General features: G+C 37.2%; 4 protein-coding genes and 1 pseudogene across 4 annotated transcripts; 1 reads left to right on the forward strand and 4 right to left on the reverse strand.

Annotated features, from left to right (window-relative positions):
* Positions 1-321: 321 nt before the first annotated feature.
* LOC139195057 (uncharacterized) lies at positions 322-1,285 on the reverse strand. The gene is made up of 2 exons (XM_070820239.1): positions 995-1,285; positions 322-885 (listed from the first exon to the last, which is right to left on the reverse strand). The coding sequence occupies exons 1-2, from the start codon at positions 1,283-1,285 to the stop codon at positions 322-324; spliced, it is 855 nt and encodes a 284-aa protein (XP_070676340.1).
* A 2,002-nt stretch (positions 1,286-3,287) lies between these two features.
* LOC103433536 (18.1 kDa class I heat shock protein-like) lies at positions 3,288-3,758 on the reverse strand. Its single transcript, XM_008371800.3, has one exon. The coding sequence runs from the start codon at positions 3,756-3,758 to the stop codon at positions 3,288-3,290; it is 471 nt and encodes a 156-aa protein (XP_008370022.1).
* A 5,827-nt stretch (positions 3,759-9,585) lies between these two features.
* LOC103433630 (7-deoxyloganetic acid glucosyltransferase-like) lies at positions 9,586-12,335 on the reverse strand. The gene is made up of 2 exons (XM_008371899.2): positions 11,789-12,335; positions 9,586-10,643 (listed from the first exon to the last, which is right to left on the reverse strand). The coding sequence occupies exons 1-2, from the start codon at positions 12,333-12,335 to the stop codon at positions 9,727-9,729; spliced, it is 1,464 nt and encodes a 487-aa protein (XP_008370121.2). The 3' UTR covers positions 9,586-9,726.
* Positions 12,336-16,270: 3,935 nt separating this feature from the next.
* LOC139195058 (7-deoxyloganetic acid glucosyltransferase-like) lies at positions 16,271-19,885 on the reverse strand (annotated as a pseudogene).
* Positions 19,886-21,612: 1,727 nt separating this feature from the next.
* Positions 21,613-24,421, forward strand: LOC103437357 (uncharacterized). The gene is made up of 9 exons (XM_070820634.1): positions 21,613-21,963; positions 22,200-22,243; positions 22,374-22,770; positions 23,076-23,135; positions 23,216-23,308; positions 23,486-23,557; positions 23,647-23,718; positions 23,817-23,882; positions 23,973-24,421. The coding sequence occupies exons 3-9, from the start codon at positions 22,747-22,749 to the stop codon at positions 24,246-24,248; spliced, it is 663 nt and encodes a 220-aa protein (XP_070676735.1). The 5' UTR covers positions 21,613-21,963; positions 22,200-22,243; positions 22,374-22,746; the 3' UTR covers positions 24,249-24,421.
* The last annotated feature ends 569 nt before the right edge of the window (positions 24,422-24,990 follow it).

Here is a 24,990-nt window from a genome sequence, read left to right on the forward strand (position 1 = left end):
TCAATCATCCTCTATATTCACCAATCTTTCAACTTTCAAAGAGTTTTTTGTTTCCTAAAAATTCTCAATATCTCATCAATGAGTGATAGAAGAAGGCGTAGCAGGGCAATGGAGATGGCACAATACCAAGCAAGGCTTGACATTGAGGATTTAGAACTGATCAACGCCGAAGCTGAACTTGTAAACTCGTTTATGCAATATGAGCACCATGGCGAATTAATAAACCACATAATAAACAACATAATAAACAACATAAACTTAATACAAACGACAATTAATAAACTTAATTAATAAAGCACATAATTCATACACTACATAAACTTAACAATCATATCCACCATCTTCACTTGGTGATGGACTTCGTTGAAATGTTGGGATATAGGGTTTAGAGGATTCATCATCTTGAAACATACGCCTTGAGGCAGACTTTCGCATAATTTCCTTTTGCTTATTACGTAAGAACTGCTTCCTCTCTGGAGTGTATTTGCTGAGGTCCTTCATCATGAATTCAATTTCAAACCTATTTTCCTCCCTATCCGAGATTTCCTTCATTTGCAAATGCAATCGGGCCGCTTCTTCTTGGCGAGCGCTATGAGTTTCATGCAATTTTGCAATTCCGATAGCAAAGTCTCCACTCGGGGAATCTTGGGACTTCCCTTTTCTCTTTGCTTCCTTTTGCTTATCTCTTCCCGGGGGCCTTGCTAAAGAAGGAGATGGGGTCATTTCATCGACACCTTCATCGCCACCTTCATTTCTCGGTGCGGCTTCACGTTGAAATAATCTTCCCCATTGTTGGTCTGCATCGGTTGCCCACCTTGGACAATCCTTGAGGACGTCCCAAGCATGTTGCAACTTAAAAACTTGATTTTTTGGTGTTACTCTTGTCTTGTAAATTTCCATTGTTTTGTCACCCTATGCAAAAAATACATAAAAATAATTAGTTGCAAAATAATATTATGTACATGACAAATAAAATATCAAGAAAAAAACTCACAATTTCTATGGCGCTCCTTCCACTAGGCATGCCAACCATGGCTCTCTCTAAGCTTCCCTTCCATAAAGTGCATGCTTTGTTGATAGTCTTCCACCGATCATAAACACCACCACCGTCTCGCCCGCTGCCGTTGCAGTTTTCTTGAAACTTTGCAATGATTTTATCCCACAAAACCTTTTTATTTTGATTTGTGCCAACTGCACCATCTTCACTAATAGACACCCATGCCAAGCATAAAGAAACATCTTCCTCAAAGGTCCAATTACGACCTCTAACATGCTCTCTTGCCATGTTGAACAATTTGGAAATGGAAAGAAATGATAGAAAGATAAATTGGAAGAATTGTAGGAGAAAATTGAATTTTGTGTGGATGTTTGAACAAATAGATAGGTATTTATAGATTTTTTGGGTAAATTTTGTGTTAAATAAATTTATTTAATTATTTTAGCCGTTGGATTTAAATTTGGGCCGTTAGTTCTTTTTTTTTTACCGTTAGATTTGAGTATATTCAATCTCAACCGTTAGATTCAATGTATTTTAAAATAATATATTTTTTAAAAATAAAGTTTGAATCTGGACCATTGGATCAACCAACGGTCCTTAAATCCTGCCCGTTTGATTTCGAAAAGAGCCGTTGGGGCTTTGAAGAGTGGCCGACAAGGCCTGACGGTGGGACCCCCTCTTGTCGGGCTCCGGTTGCAAGCTGTGGGCGTGGGGCGCGTGCGAGAGTCCACGGGCCGAGAGTGGCCCAAAACTGGGCGAGTCCACGCGGCTGGGGGGGGGAATTTGGCCCAATTTTAGCATTCCCCTTTTAGCCCAATATTTTAGCTTGGGTTGGGGGGTGTTTGGGGGAAATTTTGGGCTAAATATTTGGCATTTAGCCCAGCGTTGGAGTAGGTCTAAGTAGGCCTGGCATTTTGGACCCAACCCGTTAACCCGACCCGACCCAACCCGTTAATATTTGTATTTGGGTGGATGCTTAACGGGTCGGGTCGCTAACGGGTGAACCCGTTAACAACCCTTTAAATAACGGGTCACTTTGGGTCAACCCGTTAGACCCGTTAGGACCCGTTAACACCCGTTAGCACCCGTTAGTTGAGGATATTTTAGTAATTTTAGTAAAGTCTTAATAACAAAAAATAAACTTTATGCAAAAAAAAATAATAATAATAATTGTTAACGGGTGTTAGCGGGTGAAACGGGTGACCCGTTAGCTTAACGGGTTGGGTTCGGGTGACCCGTTAGCTTAACGGGTTGGGTTCGGGTGACCCGTTAACTTAACGGGTCGGGTTGAACCCGACCCAAACCCAATAAACCCGACCCGTTTACAGGTCTAGGTCTAAGCATGCAATCTTAATTTATAGCTTGCAAGATTCAGGATTGATAAAGACATATACAAGCAGTGAGTTACCAAAAAGTGCTCTTCAACATGCACGTCTTCTTTACATAAACTGGGTTCGCTCTCTCAAAATTTTATCTCGTTGGCCTTTTACAAAATCAAAAGAATTGATTAGAATAGATGCTAATCCTTGCAAAATTATCGTTGAGAATTGTTGTAGGTGTACGAAGTAATGATATTAGGACACGTATCAGTAGCATGTCAATAGCCATATAATATTTGGTTCTTAATAATTCCATTAACTCTATGAATCCTGTAAACTTATGCTTTTCATTGATCTGTACAACGATGAACGATACAACTCCTTTTAAATACATAAGGGATAGATGCTACTTGTACTCTACGAGAAATTTTTCAAGTGTGCTGAGAACATGGCTCGGTACACTAAGTATAATAATACAATTAGTTAGAAATTTGAATTTTTTCAACTAATTATATTATTACACTTGATGTATCGGACCGTATTCCCATCATACTAAAAAGTCTTTCCTACTTTACAAACAGATGACAGCAGATAGGTTTGCACAAGTATTTGGATAAAACTAACTACATGAACTCTTATCAACAAACGATATATTAATTTTTACTAAGTGATCAAATACAAAAATTTTGTGAAAAAAAGTAGGATATTCATTAAACATTGGATCAAACACGTACAGGAGGATTAGGTGCACAGAGGGGAACTAATTAAAATTAAGTTAGAAAAGAACACTCTCACACATTAATTTTGTGGCTAGGACTAATTAAATTATTGTTTCATTACATGGAACCAAAGCTACATTGGTGTCATGCACCTTATTTGCTTAGGTAAGACACACACAAGTGAAGGGGAAGCAGCCGGCCACCCCCAGCTTCCCGGACTAATTAAAGTTACAATATACATACAGCATAATTCTAGTGCATTCTGGTATGAGGATGGTACTTAACCACATTCTCCTTAGGAACCGTGACAGTGAGCATTCCATTTTCCACGAACACCTTCATCTTCTCGGCCTTGGCATTCTCAGGCAACCTCAAACGCCTAATGAACTTGCCACTGCTCCTCTCGAAACGGTGCCAACCGTCGTGATTTTCTTCTCTCTCCACCTTTTTCTCGCCCCTAATACTAAGAACCCTACCTTCTTCCACATCCACCTTCACTTCTTCCCTCTTGAACCCCGGAAGATGTGCCTTGAGTACTAAGTGCCCATCTGAGGTCTCCTTCCAGTCGGTCATTGAGGTCACCAAGGAGGTTGCTTCACTTGGGAAAGCATGGTGTGGGATGATCATTGGGCCTCCATAGTGAAATTCCTCAAATGGGTCCCAAACATTGTGGCAGAAAGGATCGTAGTGACCAACAAAGATGTTACTAGGAATGAGTGACATGATATCTTTGTATGTAATGAGTTTTGGTAATTGGAAAAAGAAACAGGGCTAGCTAAGTATATGTAACTTTTCAATGCTGTGAAATTAAGAAAGATGGGGCGGATAGCCGTATTTATAGGCCAAAATTGAATGGTTGGACCTTGGAGAAGGATGGCGATGTGAAAATATCTCTATAGTGCTTAAGGCATATTTGATGAAATTTCGAGAGAGAGAATCCTCTTTATAAAAAGATGAGAATTTTCTTTTCTAGTATTTCTTTCATGTCACATTGTTTGTGTTTATTCTCTATCAATCTTGAATCTTGTTCACTTATAAACAACGTTATTTGAACATGCAATACACTTTTTAACACACATTCTAATATAAAGATAGCCCTTCCATTGTAAACTACTCTAATCATATATATATATATATATAGTCATATATACCTGACTTTAAGATCATGATGACTTTATTTATTCTAATTGAGCAAAATCTAACCTTACCATAAGAAGATGGAGTCGCATATAAGTGTCAAACTGTCAAAGAAAGAGGATGTGACTTTGGCCAACTTACTTGCGCTTGGGTCTACAACAAAGTTTTAAGCTTTGACATAAGCTGAGTTATTTATTTATTTATTTTAATTCATGAAGCAATCATAAATAGCACACATGTTTACATAGATCAAGAGCTTTCCCTAGACATAAAACTTCAGCAACCGAACTTTTACACCACATGATTGTAAGGATCCAAGTGAAAAGAAGTTCAAGGGTCAAACTAGATGACACTTGTCAATAGATTAATGAGAGAGCTGTCATAGGTTGTTACAAGTTAGTTGAGATAAGGAGGAGAGTTAATTGTATAAGGGAGGAGAGTTAGTTGTTTAGCAAAATATCAGCTAAGTAAGAAAGTGTTATATATATATATATATATATATATAAAACAACCATTGTAATCATAACTTGGCTATTAAGAAATCAAATACAGTTTCTCTCTCTCTCTATTTTTCTGCATTCTGTGAACCTTTCAAAGAACAAACTCATCAATATTAACATGGTATCATCGCCGGGGAATGCACTGGCACTTCTGCACCTCCATTAAAGGCATTGTTTTTCTTTCTCTAATCCTTTGTTTTGCAAACTGTTGTGATCTTACAATTTTGGGGTCTTCTCCTATCCCTGAGTTCTTCATAATTATGTTCTTCTTCGATTGCCTTCGAAGTGTTTGATCAAAATTCTCAATGAAAGTTTCTTCTCAAAGTTTAACAATGGTGACTGCAGACCAATTGAGAATTGTCCAGTCTTCGATTACAAACCTCATTTCCACGGTTTCTACTTCGATTACAATGAAACTGGATGATTCTAACTATCTTACTTGGAGTTTTCAGATCAAGTTGCTTCTTGAAAGCCATGGCATAATGGGGTTCATTGATGGATCAAGAAAATGTCCTCCAAGATTTGTTGATGATTATGAAATGGAAAAAGTTGAAAAAGATGATTACTTGGTATGGAAAATGCATGATCGTGCACTTATGCAACTGTTGATTGCAACATTGTCTACTACAGCAATGTCATCCATCATTGGCAATCAAAGCTCTCATGAGATGTGGGTAAATCTACTGAAAGGTTCCCTACAATCACTAAGGCTACAATCTTTCAGATGAAAACTGAACTTCAAAACATCAAAAAGGGCCTGAATCTGTGTTTGATTATCTCTAGAAGATCAAGGATGCAAGATATCATCTTGCAGCTGCATGAGTAGTGTTTGACGATGATGATGTGATCATTCTTGTGCTGAAAGGGCTTCTTTTAGAGTTCAACACTTTTAGATGTGTTATACGATGAAGAGAAAATGGAATATCTCTAAAGGATTTCCGATCTTAATTACTTGTGGAGGAAGCTATCATTGTTCAGTCCTTTAAATCCTCTTCTATTTTACCATTTGGAATTGTAATGGTTGCTGGTACTCAATCGAACAAGGGCAAATCATTGGTTTTTTTTTTTTTTATCAAGAAACATCACAACCTACTGGAATAGGATATAGTTCTGGATTGTCTAGTTCAAACTTCCACAACAATCATGCTGGTGGATCAAATACCACAATATACAACTCTGGGAATGGTTCATTTCAAAACTACAACAATTCTTATCAAGGGTCTTACAACTATGAGGGATACAAAGGGAACAATTTCCGAGGAAAAGGAAGAGGCAGATCATATAACTATGGTCCAAGATTTTATAATCCTCCACCAAATAGAAGCCCTGATATTCTTGGTGCTCCAAAACCCTATCAATCGAGTTGTGCAAAACATACTTTTGAGATCCCTATTTGTCAAATCTGCAGCAAGAAAGGTCATGTTGCTGCTGATTGTTTTCAAAGGCATAATTCCTCACAGTCTACTAGCATTATACCAATTCAATGTCTAATTTGCTTGAAATTTGGACATTTAGCTCTGCAATGTTATCACATAAGCAACTTTGCATATCAAGGGAAACCACCTCCCCCAACACTTATTGCTATGCATGCTCAACATTAACCTTCTGCACCTAAGCAACAATTCAGGATTGCAGACATTGGAGCTACTTCCCACATGACCTCTGAGTTAGCTAATTTGGATCTGGTTGCTCCATACCAAGGGAATGACACTATAACCACAACAAGTGGTGCATGTTTGCATATTTCTCATAATGGTACATCAACATTATCTATTGCTAGTAACACATATTGTCTAGCAAAACTTGTTAATATAAGCACACATGTTGTCTAGTAAAACTTGTTAATATACGCATGTGGCTTAGAATATTAGGACATACATCAAATGCCATTACTTCTGCTATTCTACATCAAAATAACATCCCTGCATCACTTAATACTTGTCAATCAATGTATAAACCTTGTCTGGAAGGAAAGTTTACTAAGCTGCAGTTTAATTTTCCTGCAACTAAGTCTATACAACCTCTAGAGGTCTTACATAGTGATGTATGGGGACCTGCCCTCTTGTTATCTCATGAAGGATTTAGGTATTATGTAACCTTCATAGATGAATGTACTCGATATACATGGGTTTTTCCTTCGCATAATAAATAAGAAGTTTTTGCAACATTTGTGCATTTTTATGCCTACTTAAGTACTTAATTTTCTGCATAACAAAAAATTTTACAAAGTGATGGTGGGGGTGAATATGTAGGATCCAAGTTTCAACATTTCTTGTCACAAAAAGGCATGATACACCAAAAATCTTGTCCCTACACCCCAGAACAAAATGGATTGGCAGAAAGGAAACATGGACATGTTGTAGAAACTGCAATCATATTGCTTCAAACTGCAAGTTTACCTGCTAAATTTTGGTTTCATGCTTGTGCTGCAACCACATATTTGATCAATAGAATGCCATGTGCTACTTTAAAAATGAAATCCCATTACCAGTTGTTATTTAGACAAGTTCCAGACATTAATCATTTGAAATTTTTTGGTTGTGCATGTTTTCCACTACTTAAACCGTACAATAGCTCTAAGCTACAACCAAAAACAAAAACCTGTGTTTTCCTTGGTTATGCAAGTCATTATAAGGGTTTTATTTGCCTGGATATTACAACACAAAAAATATATATACCTAGGCATGTTTTGTTTGATGAAACAACGTTTCCATATTCTAAGGCTACACAATTACCCAAATTCACACAATCATTATCTAACAGTATACATGAGCATTCTCAAAGCCCTCCAACATCATCTGTTTCATTAAATAATCAAGTAATATCACCTGCATCTCATAATCATTCATCAACATCTTAAACCACAAAGTTCTTGACTTTGCATTCATCTAGTGCCTTAAATTCTTTGACAGCATCTAGAGCTTAAGATTCCTTGAATACACTTGCATCTAGTGCTTCAAAGTCTATTCACTCACCTTCACAGAGTCCCAATATAGTACAACAACCTCACTATCTTACATAGTATCCCATCCCTATGGATCCTGATTTTCAACATGAGCAGTTACATGTTGTATTGTCAATACCTATGAATGTTTATCCTATGTAAACAAGGTCCAAAAATGGAATCTTCAGGAAAAAGGCTTTCTCAGCTTCTGTAAGCTATTCTAAACCATTTATCACATAATCAAAAACTTTCAAAGCATCTTCAAAAGTCTCAGAATGGCAAGAGGCCATGATAGAAGAAATTAATGTCTTACATACACAGAAAACTTGGTATTTGGTTCCATTACCACCTGACAAGAATCTAGTTGGTTGTAAATGAGTATATAAGATTAAGAGAAATGCAGATGGGTCTGTTGCAAGGTATAAAACAAGATTAGTGGCAAATGGTTATAATCAAGAATGAATTGATTATGGAGAGATCTTTAGTCATGTGGTAAAGCCTACAACTATCCGGTTGATTCTAGCATTAGCTGCACAGTTCAATTGGCATCTTAGAGAAATGGATGTGAAAAATGCATTTTTACATGGAATTCTTCAAGAGGAGGTGTATATGGAATAGCCTATAGGATTTCAAAGTTCAACACATCCTCCCAACTATGTTTGCAAGTTATACAAGTCTCTATATGGCATTAAACAGGCTCCTAGAGCCTAAAATGACAGGGTCACAAGTTTTTTACCAGTTTGGGATTTAAGGCTTCATAAGCTGATCCTTCTCTGTTTGTTCAACATTCATCCAAAGGCATTGTGATTATGTTGCTCTATGTTGATGATGTGATACTTACTGGTAGCAGTTCTAAGTTAATTTCGAGTGTAATTACAGATCTTACAGCTGAATTTGATATGAAAGATTTGGGGAAACTGCATTATTTCTTGGGGTTGCAGATTAGTTACACACCATAAGGGTTATTTATGTCACAAACAAAGTACATCAATGAATTGATTGACAGGGTTGATCTACAAGATTGTAAGCCTTGTGCTACTCCATGTCTCCCATATCACATATTGCTTAAGAATGATGGAAAGCCATATCACAGTCCTGATCAATACAAAAGTATTGTTGGAGCTCTTCAATATCTCACATTTACAAGACCAGATATTGCATTCTCAGTAAATCAAGCATGTCAATTCATGCACAATCCTATGGAATCACATGTTATTGTAGTAAAAAGGATCATCAGATATCTCAACGACACTTCAATTCTGGGTATTCACTTTAGACCAGAACTAATACATCTTCAATCTTATAGTGATGCAGATTGGGCAAGTGACCCAAATTACAGAATGTCCACTTCAAGCTTTGTTATCTATCTTGGTTCAAATCCAATTTCTTGGGCATAAAAAAAGTAGCACATAGTCTTAAGGTCCTCCACAGAAGCTGAGTACAGAGTTTTAGCAATCACAACTGCAGAACTAGCTTGGATTAGACAGTTGTTTTGTGATTTACATGTTGATATTCATATACCTCCAGTCATATATTGTGACAAAATCTCAGCAATAGCTCTCTCAACAAATCTAGTCTTTCATGCCAAGTCTAAACATGTTGAGATAGATTATGACGTTGTGAGATAAAGGGTCACTCGAGGAGATCTTAATGTACACCATGTTTCTTTTGCTGAGCAATCTGCAGATATACTTACAAAATGCTTGTCAACACCCTTGTTTGAACAACACTGTGGCAATCTTATGCTCAGTTCTCTTGAGCATACGATTGATGAGGTGTAAGGATCCAAGTGAAGAGGTTAATCCAAGTGAAAAGAAGATCAACGGTCAAACTAGATGACACTTGTCAATAGATTAATGAGTGAGTTGTTATAGGTTGTTACAAGTTAGTTGAGATAAGGAGGAGAGTTAGTTGTATAAGGGAAGAGAGTTAGTTGTTTAGCAAAATATCAGCTAAGTAAGAAAGTATATAACAACCATTGTAATCATAACTTGGATATTAAGAAATCAAATACAGTTTCTCTCTCTCTCTCTCCCTCCATCTTTCTATTTTTCTGCATTTTGTGAACCTCTCAAAGAACAAACTCATCAATATTAACAATGATTTCAGATCACAATTTTTTTACGTCTTCAATAAGTTTTTCTAGGTTTTTATATGAAGAGCCATCTTCATTAACTGCATGGCGAGCCAACTTTGCAAACGTATCCACCGACTTGAAAATCTGCGCGCTTCGATCACCTTCTTCCATCAATGCTCTTACCATCTTCTCCACCGTAGACCTATCACACGTGTCCTTCATATCGAGCCCGATCTTCCAACCCTCACCAACCCATCTACTATTCACTGGTTGGTCTGCTATTTGAGGCCAACAAAGCATTGGAACTCCAGCCCAAATGCCCTCAATCGTCGAGTTCCAGCCGCTGTGGGTCAAAAACCCTCCGATAGCTTTGTGGGCCAGTACCTCTTCTTGTGGGACCCACTCTGCTATAAACCCCTTTTCTTTAGTACCAACCTCTAACTTTACCGAAGTTGCATGCGCTTCTTGCTCATTCCAAAGCATATCCGACCGTATTACCCACAGAAAGGGTTTGCCACTGTCGATTAGACCGTGCCAAAACTCAAGTAACTGGACACGTGTTAGCTTTACCAAACTCCCAAAGCTGACGAAAATAACGGACCGCAATTGTTGGGAGTCGAGCCAAGTCATGCAACGTCGGTCTTGGTGGCGCAAGGAGGAAGCGGAGGATGATAGATCGTTTCCTATGCGAGATTTGAGAAGAGCATGGAAAGGGCCTAAGGTGTAAATTTTGGGAAAGCGAGTGGCGATGTGGGAGAGTATTGGGGACTCGAGGTCATCGAAGGTGTTGAGTATGAGAGCAGAAACTCGAGTAATGGCCTCAAACTCCTCCACGAAAAATTTAAAAGTTGGATGGTCGATTGGCATTTTGCAAAAACTCGGTAGATCTCGACGTCTCAAAAGACTTTCCATCCCCGGAATATCCCTAATCGGCTGATCCATGTCCTCATCTGTTTTAACATGACAAGCATATATCGTGTTCAGCAAAAACTGGTACTGTAGTAGCAAGAATACAAAATACATCTGAACTAGTGAAAACCAGTTTCACATATTTGTTCTAAGAGAAAATGATCTTAGCATTTAGCAGAAAACTAGTTTACGACAATATTGTCAAACTAATTAAAAAAAGGACAAACTAGATTACCATCCCTCATTTTTCTTTCTCATTAATTGAAACTTTTTTTTTTTTCATTTTTGATCAAGGTCCCTTGACTTTTCTCCATGTCATTACTAGAATTTAAAATTATTTACAAGTCATTGTATGTCAATTTAAAAATGAAAAACTTATTAATCATTTCCAAATATATCTTTTTAGTATTTTTTTTCTTCATATATTTCTATTTATAATTTATACCCTTTTTTAAATTTGTACCAATATTCTTTTTAGTTTTAATTTGTACCCATAGTTTTGAATTTTAATATGTACCCATAATTTGTACCCACATATATTTTTTTTTGTGAATGTACCCATGCTAATTATATGAATTTATTTTATGTTTTAAAATATATCTATAGTTATTTCTTAAAATATATTAATAATTACGTGGGTACATTATTTTTTTGTTAGAACTATGTGAAGAACAATATTACTCTATTATTGATTTTTAAGTAATTGTTATATTGTAAAAATATTATTTGAATTTGTTTAAATTTCATAATTTGTGGGATATTTAATGCATAAATGTAGGAGTTAAATCCCTTAAATAATGTTAGGGACGTCGATCAAACTATTTAAACAAATAAGGGTTCATTCTAACAATTAGGTTAATTAGGGACCGAAACAAAAATAACCCATGAAAAAGTAATAATTCCTGGCCTGTGCCTAAATTAGTATACTTCCTACCCAATTTTATTTTCTGTTAAAGGTGTATCCTATTTAGCTTAGTTCAATTTTTTTTTTCCTCACAGTTTAGGTTTCGCTTGCATACAAATTAAGAAAGTGACATGTAAATCGTAACATTGAGGAAAAATACAAAAAATGAAAGAAAAGAGTCACCATGAGAATTTTCTGAAAGGATACATATAAATCAGAATTTTATGAAATTAAAGTTTTATAAGGAACGAAAAGAACGGGAAGAAGAGTGACAGTGATCACCTTGGAAGGGAAGCTGGCCTTGTTGAATGAGGTCGGGAATGCATGTATAACACCAGAAGCTGCAAGCGCTTGTTGTGCGAAGGGCAAATATGGGAATTCCCACCTCCTCAGCCACATCAATTGCAAAGCACATAAATATCCCATCTATTACCATACAACGCAAAGGAGGAAGCCGCCGGCGAGTAGAGCCATCATTAGACGTCTCGTCGTCTTTTTTGGTTAGGGAGATGAGCAGTTCGCGCAGAAACGGCTTAATTGTGGACCTAAGCGACGCACCCACTTCGTGTAGGGCAGAAAATTTGCGTCCGTGGTCCGGTGGGAGGCCGTCAGGGATAGACTCGAAGTGGAGGGTTGGGAAGCGGGCAGAGAGGGCGTCGCGCTGGGTGAAGAGACTGTGGCTGTGCTTGGTGATGAGGAAGGTGACATGGATGCCAGCGTGGCAGAGCAGCTGTGCCAAACTTAGCATGGGAGTGAAGTGCCCTTGTGATGGTAAGGGCAGCAATACTACGTGTGAATTTTGTTGTTGTTGCTCCATATCCACGTACATCTACCCACGACCCATTCTCTGTATGTTTGCCCGGTTCAGAAAATTTGGTGCATGCAAAGTGCAGAGCTTCTCTGAATCTTAATTATAGGCCTATTGATAGTGAGACAGGAAGAAGCACGATATTCATTAGCAATATCGAAAATATGTACAAGAGGATAGGTTGCATTATCAAGTGGTTTCATTTAAATTTTGTTGGTGATTCAATCTGGTCAAAGGAAAAAAGAATGCCGGCACAAATATTACAACATATGACTAATTCTTTAGAAAGAGATCGACAATAATATTTGGAGGTTCTTCAAACCGAATTATATCTTGTGCCGTTGTCTATTCACTCCGTGCTAGTCTATGCGCAATACAGCGCCCGTATAGCATCTAAGTTACCGTGCAAGTATTTAACTATAACCTTTCAAAACCTGGCCATGAAGGACCGAGCACCATTAAGAACAAGTCCAAGCAATGAAGAGTTAGGCTATTGGCTGATTATTTAAAAACAGAAAAAGAAGGATTTGTAAGTGCCTCTTTGACTAAATGTTTGCATGAGGTTTAGATCAATTAATCTCAAGAAAGTTGGATTAATTAATCTGAAGAAAGTTGAGGTTCTATCATAAAACCAATTGGTAATATGTTTGCATGAGGTTTTAGATCAATCTGAAGAAAGTTGAGGTTTCATCATAAAACCAATTGGCAATATAAGGAATAGCCCAATCTCTTATAAGCTCATACAAGATCCATCATTCCATCAATGTGAAACTCATTCTCAACACAATCCACTTCCTTCAAATGAGACAATTTCAATTATAAGAAGACATTTTCTTTAACCCAACCTTCCAATGCAACAAGAAACAAAAACAAGCAATCTAGCACGATTAAAATGTAGGAATAAAATATTTCCCTTTGCATTACAATCATTAATCGCTAATATAAGAAACTAAAATAAATGTAGTTGCTTGAACTCAAAAAAAAAAAAAAAAAAAGGAACTCTTACCCTGCAAAAACGCATAAGGTTACAGGTATACCCTATGAAGATGAAGAGAGATGAAGGTTCAGAAATGATGAGAGAGAGAGAGAGAGAGAGAGAGAGAGAGAGAGAGAGAGAGAGAGAGAGAGAGAGAGAGTGCAGAGAAAACAGAGAAAGTTTTAGTTAGAGAAAGTAATGGTCTGTATTTCATTGATCTCTAATGAGCTAAGATTACACTTATATAGTCGGTACATCTCTTGCTCACAAAGGAATTCTGTTTTTGGCAGCTAACGATTTTAACATTTGTTATAACAACAACAGCAATTCTAACAGCTCTAGTATTTAATCTCGACTGACACTTGGCAGCTAACAATTCTAACAACACTTGTTACAACAACTAGCAGCAATTCTAACAGACAACAAATCTGCTGTCTCCCCAAACTTGTCTCGTCTCTTTCTAATATTTTGACAATTTTAAACATGACATTGTTAGATTGAGAGTTAAACAAAAGGACGCTTGTCAAAAAATTAGAAAGAGACATGGACAGAGACACAAATTTGAGAACAACAGATCCGTGGCCATTGTAACAGCTCTAGTCTTTTAATCGACTGATACTTGGCAGCCTTAGAACCGTTGATATACACTTGCATCAAATATTCTTTTTTTGGTTGTTTCGAATTCACAGGTGTACATGTAGTATGTACTCACGCATTACACCTTTACGGCTAGGCTATCCCAATGCCTTATACATCAAACAATTTACAAATAAATTTGTAAATTAGTACATTAAAAACAAACGAACCAATACAAGTACGTGTGGTTGCTGTTGTTGCTTCTCCATCTTTATATCCCAAAAATGATCGAGAAGCTCTTTGCCCGATGTCCCGGGCTGCTCTATGTTGTAAACTGTCGTTGTCGGATCACTAAGGTTGACTTTCGTCCATGCTAGACGGGTGGGTCATGTAGTCAAGCTCCCATATGCCTTTACCCAGCAGTCTTTACCGTAAGGAAGCAAATGCAATATAGATATTAATGTGCTATTGTAGACATCGAAATTTCGGTAAATAAATGTTGACAGATAAATCAAAGTTTTGACGCTCATGTATTACATAAATTCTACACGTAGCGTATGTCTAAACAAAAAATCGAAATAAGTTGGAAAAGTCATCAAATAGGACACGTGTCAACACCTGGCAGAAATGACTTATTTCATCTGGAATATTATATTCAAAATTAGGCCTTGGAAAATTCTATAAATAGAAGGCTAATTCATTCATTTAGAGGAACCAAAAAATCATTAGGCAAAATTCTTGAAGCTCTGAAGCTCTGAAACTCCGAAGCTCTCAAGCATCCAGGTTCCCGAAGAATCAAGAAAGCTCTCTTCGTTCTTCGTTCATCGTTCTTCCAAGATCAAGCCCCAACGGCCCTTTGGATCAACAATCATCCACCAATTCAAGATCAAGCCCCGACGGCCCTTGAAGGAAGTGTTCTTCGTTCTTCGTTCATCGTTCTTCCAAGATCAAGCCCCGACGACCCTTGGATTAACAATCACCAATTCAAGATCAAGCCCTGACGGCCCTTGAAGAAAGTGTTCTTTGTTCTTCGTTCATCGTTCTTCCAAGATCAAGCCCCGACGGCCCTTGGATCAACAATCACCAACTCAAGATCAAGCCTCGACGGCTCTTGAAGAAAGCGTTCTTCGTTCTTCGTTCATCGTTCTTCCAAGATCAAGCCCCGACGATCCTTGGATCAACAATATCAACAAATCCACACATCCAACCATTCTTCAAGATCAAGCCCAAAAGCCCTTGAAGATCCGTTCATCACCGTTATTCAAGATCAAGCCTTAACGGCCCTTGAAGAAACACTCATCCTCAAGATCAAGCCCCAACGGCTCCTTGAAGATGTGCTCAAATCCACCTTCAAAGATCAAGCCCACGGCCCCTTGAAGAAACTTTCAACAGTTCATTCAAGATCAAGCCTCGACGGCCCTTGGATCAACGAAACATCCATAAATCAACACCTTACGGAGATCGAATCAGAGGATCAAAATAGAGAGAGATTGTAACCCAAAATCATCAAAATACAAATATTTGTTTGTGCACGTTGTTCTTGTCTCTTTCGTTTCAGGAAATTTTCGTGTTCACAGTTATATTGATAGACTTGAAGAGATTGGCTTCATATTGCCCGACTCAAATCTAAACTCAATACAAAAGTATTGAATCAGATTTTTCCAGTTGCCATGCTCATTTTTGCTTAAAACTGAACCGGAACGAACAAAACTGAACTTGTTAGTTGATTTGATTTTTAGTTGCTAATTAACCAAGCTTAATGGGAGCATGCTCGCGTAGTGTTGATAAAACTGAAGTGAATAATTTTTTGTTAAATTTGAATTCATTTCCACATGTAAAGGAGGAGAGATAGATTTAAGATCTCATGATGACTTCATTTCCAATTGGCAATTAAATCTTTTGGGTAGGAAACTGAGTTTCATAACTTTCATTCATAGAATAGCACAGCACCATTAAGACAAGAAGAAATATTAGTAAGTTTGGACCTCAGAGCCCTACTGCATGCGGTTCCAATTATAAGAAAACAAACGCACCAACAGTGACATGGACTAAAACCTCTTTCTTGTGGAGCCCATTCCTCTATGTCCAGTTTCATTAGGACCCACCTCAACTTCCACCGGAATTACGCCGTCTCTCCTTCCTCACAATAATCCTTACAATATTTTTTTCTGAAATATTCATTTTTTATTTATTTATAGAAAGCTCATCTAGTTGGTTCTTGGCATATCCCACTTTCTTTTAGTTTAATCAGTTTAATCAAACATATATTGATTTATTATGAATAAATGGGAAACACATAATACACAGGTTTCTAAATACATAATACAGTTATTGACAGTTAATCAAGCTACCAATCTAAAGGGAAATATGACAGCAAGAATGCCATAGTCTCCATGTGACCTTTTTACAATTTTCTTAGGTCATGAATTAGCTTCTCCCAGTTTTGACATGAAGAACCACCTTCACTCACAGCATGACGAGCCAGTTTAGCAAATTTATCCACTGACTTGCAAATTTGCTCTCTTTGATCACTGTCTTCCATCAATGTCCTCACCATCTTTTCCACCGTGGACCTAGCACACTTGTCCTTCATATCAATCCCCATCTTCCAATCTCACTAACATATCTACTAATCACTGGCTGGTCCGCCAGTTGCGGCCAACAAAGCATTGGAACTCCCGCCCAAATTCCCTCAAGGGTCGAGTTCACCCACTGTGGGTCAAAAACCCTACCATAACTTTGTGGGCTAGGACATCTTCTTGTGGAACCCATTCCACTATAGACCCTCTTTCTTTTGTACCAACTTCAAGCTCTGCTGGAATAACAAACTCTCTTTGCTCACCACGAAGCATATCTGATCGCACCGACCATAGAAATTGCTTGCCACTGTTGACCAAACCATACCAAAATTCTAACAATTGGCCATGTGTTAGCTTCACCACGCTGGCAAAGCTGACAAAAATAAGGGTGAAGTGTCGATTTAGTCTCTGAACTATCACCTCAGTGAAAAGTAAGTCCCTGAGTTATTTTTTTGATAAAATTAGTCCCTAAATTCATTAGAAATTGCTAATTTCATCCCTATTATTACATTCAAAACTATTTTATCCTATTTTTCATCAACTTAAGTCACTTGACACACTTTAGAGTGTAATACCATAATTTTCTTGTCTATAAGCCCTTAACATTTCATATAGGTTGAGAATTTTGTCTAATTTACCCTCAAAAGTTAACTTACACTATTTATTTATGAAAAACTACCAATTTATCCTCCAAAGTTAACTCCATACACTATTTCTTTATGAAAAACTACCAATCTATCCTTCAATGTGTATCACATGCAAGTAATGTGACTTAAATTGACGGAAAATTGAATATAGTAGCTTCGAATATAACATTAGGGATGTAATTGGCAGATTTTTATAATTCAGGGACTAATTTTTTCTGAAAAAATAGTTTAAGGACCTAACTTTCACTAAGGTGATAATCTAGGGACTAAATTGGCAGTTTACCCCAAAAATAATGAATCCTGGCCATTGGGAGTCAAGCCACGCCATGCAAGTTGCAACGACGATCTTCTTAGCACAAAGATGTGGCCAAAGATGATAAGTCGCTCCTGACATGAGATTTGAGGAGAGCGTGGAGAGGTCCGATTGTGTAAACTTGGGGAAAACAAATGGCGATGTGGGAGAGTATAGAGGCTTCAACGTCGTCGAAGGTGTTGATTATGAGAGCAGAAACTCGAGTAAGGGATTGGGACGTCTCTTCCATGAAGAATGTGAACAAACAGGGTGGTCATATAATGTTGGCAGTCTGCACAAAATTGGTAGATCTCTTCGTCGCAAAAGGCCTTCCATTCCTGGAACCTCGCTCACATTTTGATCCATTTCTTCACGTGTTGAGCAAAGTAAGTAAAATGAGCTTTATTTATTTATTTATTTGCTTTTTCAATTTTCTTTTTGTGTATGTGTATGACTTATAAGGTTGAATTAACATACAACACAAGTACTATCTAGAGAAATCATGCACGATCAGTTAATACGACAGTAATAAGTACAAAAACTTACTGTTTAGGTTGAGCCTTAACTTGCGGTGTTAATAAGGAATAGATTGATCAGTAATCCGGTAAAAAAAGGGTCATGTTTGTGTTAATTTGCAAATTTATTGTACTTTTTTTTTTAAGCTATTGACCGCGTAATTTGGATACTTTTTTTTTTATTTAGGTCAATCTATAATTTTATATTTTGAGATATGGTGATAGATGTTTACTTTCTAACACAAGCTAGCTAGTAAAAAAAATTACACTTCAACTAAGGCCAATGAAAACAATTTTCCAACAAAATCTTGTGCTAAAATTTCTCTTTATTAATGGGATTTGGTCGTGAACACTAGATCTTGGAGAGGCTGAGCTACAGTGAAAGAGGGGATGGGATTGCAGGTCTTATAACATATTTCCCCACCCTAAAATGTTCTATGCCAGCAATGTAGGTTCCAACTTTCTGCTACGTACAGCAGGGCTCTTTTTGTTTTTATTCTATAAGTATAACAGCCACATATTTTTTTGCATCAAACATTATGCCACTAATTTTAATTAACATGGTGTATTAAAATATTTATAAAAAAAAAATTGCCCATCAATGAAACAAATGCAAACTTTTCAGACAAAAATTATAAGATCGACACGTAATAATGCATGCATGGTATAATTCCAATATTTATTGGCAAATTGATTGACACATGACATTGCTCCAAAGGAAGTAGACCAGAAGCCACACACACTAAGGATTGGCACAGCCATTACGGGAATCCCCACCTCCGCCACATCAACCGAGAAACACATATTCCCCATCTGTTGTCACACAATTCAAAGGAGGACGAGTAGAGTCATACAACCCGTCGTCTTTTTTGGCTAAGGAGATCAGGAGGCCATGCGGAAGCGGCTTTGTTACGAGTCTGAGTGACGAGATAATGTCGATTATAGGGGGAACGGTGCGTGGATGATCCGGTGGGAGTCGTCAGGGATTGACTCAAAACGAAGGGTTGGGAAGCGGGTAGACAGGGCACGGCGTTGGGTGAGGCGACAATGGATGTGTTCGGTGTTGAGAAAGGTGACGTGGATGCCAACGTGGCACAGTAACTGTGCCAAGTTGAGCATCGGAGTAACGTGGCCTTGTGCCTGTAATGGGAACAATAGTACGTGTAGTTGATTTTGTTGCTACATCTCCATCTCAAGTTCACAATTAAAGCAACTGATGCTGTAATTCTATCTTCGGATAGAGTCTATGGGCTGGTTTGGTATTTATGTGCTTTAAAAAAAAAAAAAGTTTCTACTGTGTTGTGAGAATAAGCAGCTGTGAAATAAAGCAGCAGAGTGTTTGATAAACTTTTTTGTAAAAATGCTTTTGGAAAAAAATAGTATTATAGTGTTTGGTAAACTTTTATGTAAAATAACTGTGAATGTGTGAAATGACCAAAAATAGTATAATACTAGATGTGTCATTAATTTAATTTTCTTAACAAATAAAGATGAATTACTAAATATACTTTATTTTTAAAAGAAAATTATTTATAAACTTTATCTTAAACATATAATCCAATGTTTTACAAGAAATCATAATCCAACGTTTAACAAGAAATCATAATCTAACATTCAACATATAATCCAACATTTATGATATCTATTTACTATACAACTATTACTCTTTATCTTTTCTTTTATTATGGAATCATAATTTTTTATTCTATATTCTTCTCCAAGGTTCGATTCTTCTCTTTTGCAAAACCTGTATTTTCTTTCCTCTTCCGCCACCCACTCCCTCTCTCATCCTTCTCTCTTTGTCTTTCTCTGCCATATCCTAAGGAAGGCTAGGTCGCCGACAAATTCCACTCCTTTATCTAAGACCACCACCGCAGCAACACCAATTGCAATCCCTTGAACACAATCCCTAGCTACTCTCTCGACGGAGATTTGGGAGAAGTCGTGGGAGAGTTCCCTTCGTGTTAGAGGCTTTGTCGTCAACATTATTGCCCACAACCAGCACCACTTGGTCGTCTTCCACTCGCCGCCCTCGTTTTGGAGCTTTCAACATGTCTTCAGCTCCTTATGGGTCCAACCCAAGTGGCCCTTCGTCTTCACTCGTAGAAGATGGATGAACTCCGATTTCAGGACTTACCGTTGGTGTTAGCGGTGAAGGTGTCGAGGCTTTCCCGTTGAGATTTTGGGTGTCAAGCAGAAGGGTGCTTTAATGATCGAAGTAACGTCATTTTATTTTGGGAGCTTTAATGAAAATGACTTGGAATAAGTTCATTTTAATAAAAAAACTATTCACTAATTTTATTTAATGTAAAAGGCCTGAAATTTAATAAAAAATGACAAAAACTAAAGCCTCTCAAGTAAGAAAAAAGCCCACGTGCACAACTATTTTTTTTTTTCCAGCCTATGCCCCTTATGAAAGCTCCTCCGTTAGTCCAATTCTTAATTATCCCAATACGATTTGAACTGGGTGAAAAATTTGTCGGGCACACTCCCATTAAATATGTGTTTGGTTGTGTGCTAAATGTCAACATATATGCTGGACTTACAGACACATGAATTTCCACTTCTCAATCAAAGTCTTATTTACAGTTATATAGCTTCGTACCCAGTGCACAAGGCTCCCGTTTTACGCAGAGTCTGGAAGAGGTGAATATCGGCTAGCCTTGAAAAAGAGGGAGTGAGAAAGAAGAAGAGGGAGTGAGAAAGCTAGTTTAGCGAACTTATCCACTGACTTGAAAATCTGCTCTCTTTGATCACTGTCTTCCCTCAATATGTGCACCATCTTCTCCACCGTGGACCTATCGCACCTGTCCTTCAAATCAATCCCCATGTTCCAAACCTCACCAACATCCATATATACTAAAGCCCAGTTCCAAAATCACTGTTCATCATGTGAGTAGGAGCACTGTTCACCAACAGTGAAAGGGCGGAAATGCCCTCAGTTAGTTTCTTTTATTCCAACTTTCTCTGCTTTGACCGCATCATTTTCACATTACCTTTTCTCTTCGTTTTTTGATCTCCGTTGCTCTGCAATTTTCTCTTTCATCGCTCCCTCTTTTGCTGCCAAATCTTTGCTCTTTCTTCGCAAAATAGTCTCAAAAGAGATCTTGACTTTAATTTTATTGGGGATTTGGTTTCCGGTCTTCTCCGGTGTTGGACCCTTTGTTTGATTTTATTGGCTGTTTTGTTTCCGGTCTTCTCCGTTGTCGAACCCTTTGTTGGTCAGCGTTTTGTTCTCATCTTGCCATCGTTGGGATCAAAATTTGAAGGTCAGTTTGTTTTCAACGTTTTATCTTTATTTTTTGATCTCTAGGGCTCTTTGTTTCTGTTTTTTATTTTTTTGCGGATCTGGAGATTGTGGTTATTTCCCTTTGTGTCCTTTTTACTGTTCATTCACCAGTGTTCTTCTTTTTTTGCCCTTTCTTTGTTTCTGTCATCACTGTTCATTCTACAGTAGAATGACATTTTTGTCCCTGCTGTGCAACAGGGGTTCTTTTATTTCGTTTGTGCCTGAAATTGAAGGAGCGGAAAAACTGGGTTGTTCGGGAGGAAAACTAATGAAAATGGTTTGGAAACTTTGAGTTTTAATGATAAGGACAAAATAAAGGGTAAAGTGAATAGTACCAGGATTGACTTTTTAGTGTAAAAATTTGGTTTTTCGTTAAAGTGAACAGTACCGGAAGTTTTTCGTTAAAGTTCACTTGTTCGGAAGACTTCTTTCTTTTGATTTTGTCACCTGGCGGCTTAGCATAGTGACACGTGTTGATTGGGACGCGTGTCACTTTACCCATCTCCTCTTTCCCTGCTTTTGCTTTGCTTTAGTTTTTTGTCTCCTCTTCCAGACTCCTCCATCCTTATTCCTCAACTTTGGACGACATCTCCTCCGCTCCATCTCCTAGCTAACTTTTTCTCTCTATTTTTTCTCCGACTTCTTTTTTATTTGTTAATATCGATTTGTTGCCGTTTATAAATGATTCTCATCGTTTTTTTTTGCAGTTTTCTATGAAGGTTTAGTTGAACATGGGGAAATCAAGAGTTGTTGCTCACAGAAAAACTGATGCGAAGTGAGATTATGTTTTTTATTTCCGTTTTGTTATGAATTTTCACAACTTTTTGCGATTTGATTGAAGATCTCGATATGAACCGTCAATTTTGAATTTTTGTTTAATTTTCTGTACACCTGTTGGTTGCATGTCTAAGAAATTCCTTTTTTGGGTATCTTCATTGTCCAAGTTCTTGATATGTTTCTGTATCTTTGAGAATCCGTTATTTATCATTTCTCCGTCAATGATTTTGACAGGCTGGTTCATGAGTTTCTCTGTCTTGATTATACTTATCATCAATGTAAGTGAAAACAAATATAAAGTTGTACTGCGAACTTGACTTTTGAAAAGATCACCACCAAGCTCTGTTTGATATTAACCACTTATCTCATCTTTATTTGTGTGTCGGTGTTGGTTTCTGATTTTCATAGGTTGAACAGTAAACGTGGAGATGCGAGCAAGGAGGTTGCGAAGGATCCGAACAAGCTTAAGAGGCCTGCAAGTGCCTTATTCGTTGTCATATACGTTTTGTTTTTCCAATGATTTACTTTTTGTAATTTATGAATTTTTCGTTAAATTTTATCTAGAGAGGATGTTTTTGGCTAAAAATTTTTAAGATTTATTTTCCACTTTGTTTCGATTTTTTGACCTCTTGGTGTTTCAAAGACACAAACCAACACACAACCCACATATTAATAACATTATCACTCCTACCTGTTAATTTTATTATTTTTTTCAGATAAATTTTGAGGCCAAAGTTGTTCGCTTTTTTAGTTTCTGCTGCTGCTCGGCTGCCTTCAGACTATGTTGGCTAAACAACAAAATGGGGTAATTATATATGCAACTTTGTATATATTTATAAAATGATAAAAGATTTACGGCATGATCAATTTGTATATATAGTTAGAGCTTACTTGAGGGAAGCTAATGGTTCCACCGTAAATACCCACCAACACTGGATGAATATTTGTCAGCAATACTTGATACATCCAACTTTACCCTCGCAACCACATCTTTTATCGGAAAGGGAGATATTTGTTACAAAAGACTCATTGGATTGGTTTTTTAGTGAGTACAAATAAAACAATAACGGTCTAAAAAATATATTCTAACTTCTAATCATATCGCTGCAGGGAAATGGTAAAAAAACTAATACCAATGATGCAATTCAAGTCTCCACAAATAGGCCTCAGGTAAAAATGTGTCATTAGTAAATATTGGTATTTTGTTGAATCTGAAATTGATCAACTTCTATTTCTTGCGTATTCACTAGTCGCAGGGAGGCTGTATAGATCTCCAAAGAACTAAGAATGGTGTAAAACAGGTTCCCAATTCCAGTTACCAGGTTTCCAGATCATTTCCCCAGGTATGAAACTGATTTTGTTTAACTTGTCTCGATGTCTTCATCATTAGATAGAAAGCAAACAGTGAACATGTTCACTTTCAGGCTTAGTTAGTCTATGCAGCTAATAGTTTCTTTGCATCTATCTTGTTATTAGTTGTTTCTTTTGATTTTGATTATTTGCATTTATCTTTTTATCAGTTACAATGTAATAAGAAAAGTGCACCAGAGGCTAACGATGGTTCTAGACACACTTCAAAAGCTAGTTCTCAGGTACATATATGATCCCAAGTATAGCACAGTGGAAATATAATAAGACATAGCAGATGTTGATAATTAGATTGTTTTTGTTTTGTTATTAGATACAATGTGATAGAAGAAGTGCACAAGAAGCTGACGATGCTTCTAGACAAGCTTCCAAAGCTAGTTCCCAGGTATACGAGAACAAGTACTAAATAGTTAGCTTATGAAACTTATGAGATTTTGATATAAACTGATCGAATTTTGTGTCTTCCATGTTTGGTTGTCACAGAGAAGTAGTCCAAACATAAAAAGAGACAACATTAAGAGAAAAGAAGGTTCTAAAGCCACTTCTCAGGTAGTAAACACATGCTTGATAATAATTGTTAAATAGTTTGATAACTTAATCATTTAAAATTGATGTTCTTATTTGATTTCTTTATGCTAGTTACAACCCGTTGGTATTTTACGAGGGTCTTCATGCAAGTTACTAAATTGGCTCGGAAATGGACAAGTTGTTGCAACTGGAGAAATAGAATCAACAAATCCTGAGGCGAAAGTTCATCACATGGTGCTTGGTCCTGATTGCTGGAAAGTTTGGGTAACTGTTGTCAAAGTGGAGAATATATCTTTGTACCGCCCTACAAGTGAATTTCGTGTCCTTGAGGATGCTGTGTCTAGTACAATTGCCTGGCCATCAAAGTACGTCCGAGTTGGAGAGTAATTTTAGTTCGTACTTAGACTAGAAAATGGTACTTTGACACTACATAGATAGTACTTTATGACTTCCGTTTATGTATTCATTAGGCACTACATGGATAATACTTTATGACTTCCGTTTATGTATTCATTTGGAAACTCAAGTATTTTTAAATTATGTTATAATATTATCAAGTATTTTTTATGTGCTTATTATATTGTAGTAAATCTGCAATTTTGTTGGTTATTCTATACTAAAATATATAAATACAGATATATATATATATATATATTTGTTAAATGATATTTTTTTTAATTTTGGAAAATAATTTATAACGGGCATTAGCTGTGGTTAATTAGTAATCGACAACAGTCATAGCACGTGATGTTAGATCTCAATCTACCACGGGTACAATCCGTGGTTATATTGCAGTTGACAACGGGCATAGCCCGTGGTAGAAATTAAACTTTTAATCACATCCAGAATACTAACGGGCATAGTGTCCGTGGTGGATTGCCATTTATCACGGGCATTAGCTGTGGTTAATGAGTAATCGACAACGGTCATAGCACGTGGTGTTAGATCTCAATCTACCACGGGTACAATCCGTGGTCATATTGCAGTTGACAACGGGCATAGCCCGTGGTCGAAAATTAGACTTTTTATCACATCCAGAATACTAACGGGCATAGTGTCCGTGGTGGATTGCAATTTATCACGGGCATTCACCGTGATAGATGATGAACTTTTTTCTTCTAGTGATATG

This window comes from Malus domestica, chromosome 04 (assembly GCF_042453785.1).
Source record: "Malus domestica chromosome 04, GDT2T_hap1".
Classification (NCBI taxonomy): domain Eukaryota; kingdom Viridiplantae; phylum Streptophyta; class Magnoliopsida; order Rosales; family Rosaceae; genus Malus; species Malus domestica.

Coding starts and splice junctions, on each gene's coding strand:
- LOC139195057 (XM_070820239.1), bottom strand. CDS start 1,285: ATGGCAAGAGAGCATGTTAGAGGTCGTAATTGGACCTTTGAGGAAGAT. Junction 886..994: donor GAAGGAGCGCCATAGAAATT/GTGAGTTTTTTT, acceptor GAAATTTACAAG/ACAAGAGTAACACCAAAAAA.
- LOC103433536 (XM_008371800.3), bottom strand. CDS start 3,758: ATGTCACTCATTCCTAGTAACATCTTTGTTGGTCACTACGATCCTTTC.
- LOC103433630 (XM_008371899.2), bottom strand. CDS start 12,335: ATGTACGTGGATATGGAGCAACAACAACAAAATTCACACGTAGTATTG. Junction 10,644..11,788: donor AGGCCAGCTTCCCTTCCAAG/GTGATCACTGTC, acceptor ATGTTAAAACAG/ATGAGGACATGGATCAGCCG.
- LOC103437357 (XM_070820634.1), top strand. CDS start 22,747: ATGTTGGCTAAACAACAAAATGGG. Junction 23,558..23,646: donor CTTCAAAAGCTAGTTCTCAG/GTACATATATGA, acceptor TTTTGTTATTAG/ATACAATGTGATAGAAGAAG. Junction 23,883..23,972: donor GTTCTAAAGCCACTTCTCAG/GTAGTAAACACA, acceptor TCTTTATGCTAG/TTACAACCCGTTGGTATTTT.